The sequence below is a fragment of the Equus quagga genome, chromosome 20, assembly GCF_021613505.1.
Source record: "Equus quagga isolate Etosha38 chromosome 20, UCLA_HA_Equagga_1.0, whole genome shotgun sequence".
In the NCBI taxonomy this organism is placed as follows: domain Eukaryota; kingdom Metazoa; phylum Chordata; class Mammalia; order Perissodactyla; family Equidae; genus Equus; species Equus quagga.
The window spans coordinates 15,592,129-15,599,865 of record NC_060286.1 but is presented as its reverse complement, the minus strand read 5'-3'; the positions used below and the strand labels follow the sequence as shown (position 1 = coordinate 15,599,865).

General features: G+C 47.4%; 1 protein-coding gene across 2 annotated transcripts in view; it reads right to left on the bottom strand.

Moving 5' to 3' along the window:
* Nucleotides 1-473: 473 nt before the first annotated feature.
* Nucleotides 474-7,737, bottom strand: part of TTC9 (tetratricopeptide repeat domain 9) — a 30,635-nt gene continuing 23,371 nt past the window's right edge. Inside the window, exons 2-3 of one of the 2 annotated variants that reach the window (XM_046647225.1) lie at nt 4,001-4,183; nt 474-2,084 (exon numbers count right to left, since the gene is read on the bottom strand). In XM_046647225.1, coding sequence (XP_046503181.1) covers nt 2,005-2,084; nt 4,001-4,183 — 263 coding nt within the window. In that variant the 3' untranslated portion in view covers nt 474-2,004. Of the gene's footprint in view, nt 2,085-4,000; nt 4,184-5,842; nt 6,010-7,737 lie in introns of those variants that run through there. The other variant, XM_046647226.1, reaches the window with a different exon arrangement.

Here is a 7,737-nt window from a genome sequence, read left to right as displayed (position 1 = left end):
AGTGAGGAATGCTAGGTGGGTTGTTTGGATACGTGCCAGCCCCAACAGCAAGTAGAATGAACAATACACAGAAATAACTGCTGAGTCTCAGCTGTCTTTTCCTGGCCTGTTACTGCCCTGACCACGAGGGAGTCTAGTGTAGGGACATTTTCCTGCCTTGGGCTAAATGCAAGAGGCGGTCCACGTACCACCGTTGACGTAGTCAAGGCTTTTCAACTTAATACAAATTGTCCTGCTCTTGAATGGTTGTAACTGCTCAATATAATACTTTGTTGAGCAGCAACTCACTATAGAGAATCAGTAGCTAGAGTTCTGGCGTCAGACAGACCTGGTTCACATCCCAGCTATGCCACCTAAGGTCATGCAAACTCGGGATAGTTAATTTTTCTGGTTTTGAGTTTTCTTATCCATCAACTGGGAATAGTATCTCAGAGAATAATTGCATGAAAGAAATGAGATTATACATGTAAAGATCTGAGGATAGTGCATTTAATAAATGTGAACTATTAACATTATTGCATCTGTATATTTTAATTTGTACAATTATTGTCTCTTTCACTAATCACACGAAAAATACATGAAAGTGCTTTGAAAATTTTAAAGCATTCATAAATTAAAGGTGTCATTGGTAATCATCTCATATGAGGATTTCTCAACTCTTCCATTTCCTTGAAGACTGGGACTACATCCTATGTCCCACAGCATATTGCACAACGATAGGCAAACAATAAGCCCTCAGTAAATGTTTCTTACTTGACTGAAGCAACATGGCAGGGCACAAAGAGCAGAGATATCAGGAGACTAGGCTGGGATAAAATTAGTTTAAGGCAGGAGAGCCAGTCTGCAGTCATAATTTACTCATTCAACAAATATTTGTTGAACACATTCTATGTGCTAGATACTGAGTCCAGATAATTTCTTCAACAAGAGGCAGTACGAGTTCCCACAAAGCCAGGTCCCTGGGCAGTCTCCACCATCTCAGCCTACTCTGGAAGCACAAAGGCAGCAGCCAGCATTGTATACCACTGACAAATGGCCCAATTCTTTGGGGGAAGCCCCATCCTGCCTGGCTCTGATTGACCCTAAGTAGCTCTGATTGAGAGTTGGGAGAGGGAGTAAAAGAGAGGGGCAGGGCTGCTTCCAACAGAAATGACAGGAACTGCTGCCTGTTCACTTACTTTTATTTATACTTAATTAGTCCACAGTTCAATCCCCCAGTCTATACAATGCCCTTTTCCCTAGACGTCATCTCTCCCTCCCTCCATCACCTACGTGGTCAACCCTTGGCTCACTATACCCTGCCCTTCTGCTGTCGCAGCTGCCTGCTGGGTGGGAGTATGGGAGAATGGTATGTGTGGTCACCAGAGAGCACTGAGAGTGGGCTTCAATGGCATGTGAATCCTGGCAGAGTCTCAGATCCCCAAGAGGGAGAGAAGAAAGCAGAAGCCAAGACAACAAGTGAGGGAGGGAGGCAAGGGCTGAGGTTCTCGGGGGTGGGAGTTGGGGGAAATCCAGTGTACAAATTCACAGTCTCTCTGTTGGCTCCTGGTGTTTGTCTCATCCCTGGATTTGTCACAATTGCCTTGAGATGCTCTGGTCTGTCAGAAAGGTGTGGAGGGGCCCAGCCCGTGGGCTCCGTGCCTCCTGCCTTTGAGATGGTATACCTGCCAGCCTCTGCCTCTGTCAGAAGCATTGGCCAAAGTCAAAGCTGAAATGGCCTGTGAGAGTCCTCTCCAGCTGTCCCCGAAGAAGTTAGGTCTCTCTCAGTGGCTGACCTACTAGAGAAGAGAATGTCTCTATTGTCTGGGCAACACACCAGATTCCAAATTTGCATGTCTCCTTTTCACACTGGAAGTAGACAAAGAGTTGAGGGGCAACCGGAGGAAGAAAGGGGAGCCAGAAGAAGTGGGGAGAAAGGAACAGAACCCAGGGAGGGGCTCTCCACCAGGGGGTGCCTGGAAGTCCCGGGTCAGGCACGGATGCAGCTTTAGAGAGGTGGTCTAGTTACATGGCTTCTTTCTCTCTCTGGGAGCATCTGCTGAGCTTCATCTCCGTCAGCTGGATATACCGAATCACATTGGTATCTGCGAGGAGAGAAACATACCTTAGGGAACACCTGGTGAGAGATACTATTGGGTCTACCCAGAATCAGGGCAAAGCTGTGTCTGCAGATCACTGACAGGCTAGACTCCCTCAGCCAAGGTCCATGGTGGCTGATAGGGCAAGCAGGATGTTGGCCCTCTCCTTCACTTCCTCTCCCAGCAAATGTGGACAGGTCACTGTGACCCAGGGGACAGACGGGAAGGAGAGGAGAGGAGGGAGAATTTATCCCCTTATTTCTGGGTAGCAGCATCTCCCAGTGGTCCTGAGTCAGCACAGTTAGTTGAGACTCTGCTTGGAGTTGAACCTCAGGCAAGTCACCAACTTCTCTGAGCCTCACGTCTTGTCTGAAAGAAACAACCTCCATTTTTGAATGCCTACTTTGTGCCAGGTTTTTTTCCTTCATTAACTCATTTAACCCTTCTTAGAATCCTGTAAGGTATGCATCATCATCTTCACTGTGACAAAAGGGAAAACCAGGGTCCAGAAAGATGCCCACAGAGACACATAGTAGTCGATGCCTCTCCTGGGGATCATAATACCTTCCTCATAAAATTGCTGTGAGGACCAAACTAGACAAGTCTAAAAGTGCTTAATCCAATGATCAATAAATACTAGTTGAATGCAATATTTTTAATTGAAGAGTTTAAAATGATTTTGCTTCTTTGTCTTATTTTTATTCTTCTAAGTAGGGTCAGACAACCACCTCACCACAAACTGGGGAGTTTCCCCCCGATATCAGTTCGTAAATTAGTGAGCTGGGTATGACATACAACAGCTGCTTAGCTCTGCACACACCAGAATATAAGAGCTCCAGGGCTGCCTGGGATGTTTACTTCCAAAAGTAGAAATTAATGCTATAGAATTCTCAAAAATGCCAGGCACAGCATCCAGAACAGTGTGGACCTATTGCAGGTGCTCAAGAAAACTCCATTGAATGAATCCAGTTCTTAGTCCTTAAGTTGCTTACAGTATTGTTGGGAGAACACAATTTATATACAGAAAACCAATCAAAAACACACAAAAAAGAACTGCATTAAAAAAAATCAGACATATGAACAAGAAGGGCAACATCAAGCCAAAGTCATTGTTTAAACGGCATCTCCTCAGAGAGGCTCTTCCGACCACCTGGTCTAAAATAGCATCCCCTTTACTCCTGATCCTTTGACTCTGCTTTATTTCCTTTATAGCACTTGCCACTGCTAAATGTTACATAATCTATTTGTCCATTGGTTTACTGTCCATTTTCCTCCATTATGGCGTACACTTCTTGAAGGTAGCAACTTCCTTTCACTCACTGCTCTTTTCCCAGCACCGAGACAATTCCTGGCCCATTGTACCCATTCAATAAATATCTATGGAATGAATAAATGCCTGAGCTAGTGGGGATAAATTTAAGTGAATGGTACAGATAACGCATGCTCTAAGGAATGGGATTGACTGGAGAAACCACAGCATGCTTCCTGGAAGATGCTGAGCTTAGCACCAAAATTGTCCATTTGTATTCTGTCTTGCCAACCAGTGTGTGAGCTCCTTACAATAGGGATCATGTCTTCTCATCTGCATTCCTGGTGCCCAGCACAAATCTTGGCACATAGTAAAAATTCAATATATATTTATTGAATAAGTGAGGAGAGCTGGATTCTGGGTTGGAGAAGACAAAGAATTTCATATTCTATTCGAAAAGAAGAGGTGCCCAAGCTCCCTGGAACCCAGATCTTAGGCAAATGCATGGACTGTGTACTTTCCTCAATCCAGGTCCTAACACACACCTCACCCCTAATTTGCCATTTCTGCCCCTGCCTAACCCTGCCAGCCATGCAAGCTGTACACAACAACGAGAAGGCCTTGGAGCTGCCAGAGGGGGCTGATGGTAAGAAAACAGCCATTGATGCCTTACCTGTTGGCTGTCGGATCCTTGCTTCTTTCAGATAGTAGAGTGCTTTGTCATAGTCTCCAAGGTGGTAGAAGGCCACACCAGACCTGTAAAGGGCCTTGAAGTTCTCGCCTTCCTTCTTCAGGACTTTGAGGCAATACTCCTTGACTCGTTCGTAGTTCACCAACTCAGCCTGCAGCAGGCAGGCTATGGAGGAAGCGAGAAAGATGGGAAAAGGCCATCAACACAGCAGAATCTGAATGTCTCCCTTTGGTTCTCTCTCCCCATTCAGAGAAGGTTTAGTAGGGTTGGGGTTTTTCACTGGGGTTTATGCCATGGAATTGGTGATCAAATAATCCTGGGTTCTAGGACTCAGTTTCATCACCCACAAGCTGTGTGACCTTGAGCAAGTTACTTAGCCTTGTCATATGGGTTGAGTTGTGTCCCCCGCAAAAGATATATTGGAGTCCTAACCCTTGGCACATCAGAATGTGACCTTATTTGGAAAGAGTCTTTACAAAGGTGATCAAGTTAAAACAAAGTCATTGCATGGATCCTAATCCAATAGGACTGCTGTCCTTATAAAAAACACCCTATAGACTGAGTTTTTGTGTCCCTCCAAAATTCATATGTTGAAAACAAATGCCCAGTGTGACAGTATTTGGAGGTGGGGTCTTTCGGAAGCTCTGCCCTCATGACTGGGATTAGTGCTCTTAGAAAAGAGACCCCAGTGAGCTCCCTCGCCCCTTCTGCTATGTGAGGACACAGCGAGAAGATGACCATTTACAAACCAGGAAGTGGGCTCTCACCAGACCCTGAATCTGCCAGCACTTGACCTTGGACTTCCCAGCCTCCAGAACTGTGAGGCATAAATGTTGTTTGACCCCACCCGGTCTATGGTATTTTTACTATAGCAGCCCAAATGGACTAAGACAAAGGGGAAGTTTGGACACAGAGACAGACGCACACAGAGGAAATATGACGTGAGAGGCACAGGGAGGAGATGGCCGTTTATATGCCAAGGAATGACTGAGGCTACCAGAAGCTAGGAGAGAAGCATGAAACACATTCTTCCTCACGGACCTCAGAAGGAACTAGCCCTAACAGCACCTTGATCCTGGACTCCTGGCTTCCAGAACTGTGTGTGGCAATAAATTTCTATTGTTTAAACCACCAGTTTATGAGACTTTTGTGGTGGCAGCTCTAGAAATAAGCTACAAGAGGCAATAACAATAGTAACTATGGCTAATATTTGTCAATTGCTTGCCTTGTGCCAGATGCTTGCCTCACTGTTTTACTTATATGAAAAATAATACATATAATCCTCAGAATACTATGATGTAGGTCATATTATTATTCCCATTTTACAGATGAGGAAGCTGAGGCCCAGAGAGGTTAAGTAATTTCCCAATGTCACGCAACATGAAAGAGGCGAGGCTGAGATTTAAATCAAAGTTGTCTGGCTGCAGAGCCCCAGTTCTTTATTGAGCTGTTGAGGGGATTATATAAAATAATGGTCATAAAGTATTTACTACAGGGCTTGGCACATAATAAGTACCCAAAGTGTTATTTAATATTATTATAATTCTTTTCTGCCCCTGCACCACTGCAGTGATGACCTCCTCTGACTTTCTTAAAGTTCTCACTCATACATGTTTGTCTCTGCAGTTCCTGGTAGCAGGGGCCTTCTGATGCGCTAGTAACCTGTCTCACATGGGGCGCAACTCTGGACATGAGAAGTGTGTCCTCTTGCCCTGAGTGTCCTGGACAAGAGGGCTAAGGCTGGCAGGGGCCTATGGTGGGCCCCTCCTATTCCACAGTCAGCCATCTCTGAGTAAACCGTCTCCCCTTGAAGCTTTCTCTTACCTGCAAACAGCCACAGGGCCAGGACCAGGGGGCAGAAGCTTGTACAACTCTGGCGAGTGGGTGCCTCCTAAACTGTTGTGCGCTAAGAGCCTCACCTGCCTCACCCTGATCCCAGCCCAGCTCAGCAACCTCCGCCTCCATGGGATCACTCGAATATCTAGCAGGCACTAAGGGCAAAGAGGTGTGTTAGACACGCTGGAGGGATTACAAAAAAAGAAGGGGGAAAGACATCCATCTGCTTCTTCAAAGCGAATGAACACAGAGACTTAGAAGGCAAAACGGCGGCTTGGCGCCCAGCCCCGGCTGGTGGGATGGGGGAGAGGGCTCATGTACCGTTCCTTTGTGTTCAGGTCCAGGGGTCTAACGTCAGCTGTTTTGATCCCTTAAATAACTTTCCAGGGAAAAAAATCCCCCCAAATCCCTCAAACTCTTGCATTCTGAGGGGGAGGTGAACCACACAGTCTCTCAAGTTGGAGGTGTGAGAACCAGGAAGTGGAAGAGAACCAGCCCAGATCTAGAAACCGATCCATCAGGTTTCCCTGGCCAGAGGGCAGAAAGCCAAACAAGTCGACCGAAGCAATAGGCTGCCAAGCCGGTGGGCATGGGCGTGGGTGGCTGTTGTCACAGGGAACAGCAATAGCTGGCACGCCAGGGGGCCATCCCGCTGAGCTGATGCCACCAGCTCCCTTCCCCTCTCCTCCCTCAGCTGCGGGGCCTGCAGCTCTCTGCCCCGCTACCCCCATGATGCTGTTGGAGTCGGTGGTGCTTCCACAGCTCTGCAGACCGGGAGGGGTTTCTGTCAAGAGGTTTCTGCGTGTGAACCTCATTGGCTGCTACCTGAGTGGGACTCGGCGCCAACATCTGCTCCCAGAGCTAAAGGGTTTCCTGTCTGCAGCTTCCACGTGCCCCATCTGATGCCCTCTGCCAGCTTGAGAAGCCCTCTTCCTGTCCAGCCCTCTGTCTGCAAACAGACACTGCTGTTTGCTGACCGGAGCAGTCCAGGAAATGAACCTTTGTTTCTTTTAAAAACAGTTTTTGAATGTCCAAAATTGGAGGGAAAGGAAGCAGAAAGGCCTAGAAATGGAAAAGTACCCCGTTCCCCCCCCCCCCCCCCAACACCAACTCCCCAGGACAAAAGGAACAATAACAATTTCTGGGACTCATTCAGTGAAAATGTTTCGAATGCCCCTGCAGATCCAGTGGGAACTGTGATGTCTGGCTGCGGACCAGGGTTCAGACCTGGAGAGAGGTGGACCAGGTAGGTTACAGAGTGTGGAGCCCCTGCTGGCATTGGAGGCTGAGCCCAGGAAGACGGAGAAACCAGAGCTAGCTCAGGTCCAAACGGGCTGCCGTCCTGAAAGGCTGGGCCGAGAGGTGACATCCAGATAAGAAACCAGAGGGGCCAGGCCCAAGCTCTCAAGAGGGTCGAGGTGGAGGGGGTAAGAGACAGTTTGGAAAGCTGCCCTCAGCCAGACCTACAGGTGATTTTTAGGTACCTCTCTAGTTCCGGTGGGGAGCTGTTTGGGAAACGTATGACAAGCCCATGGGATAAGTAAGATGGGATGTTTGTAGGCACATTTGTTTTGGAGTTGAGGAAGTTAAGAAGGAGACGTTGACCAGCAGTCTCCTGATGTTCCTTCCATGTGCATATGCCCACCCCCAGGGCCCGGGGCTGCAGTGGATCTTGAGAAGGTCTGCCCTTTCCTCCTCTCAGTTGTTAATCTCTTCCCCTACGTCAGAGGTGGTACTCAGAACCTTACATATACCATGTCTTAATCCTCACAGCAACTCTATGAAACAGGTTCTATTTTTATGCATCTTTTACAGATGATGAAACCCAGTTCCAGAGAAATTAAGTAACCTGCTGAAAGTCACTCAATGAGGAGGTGGTAGAA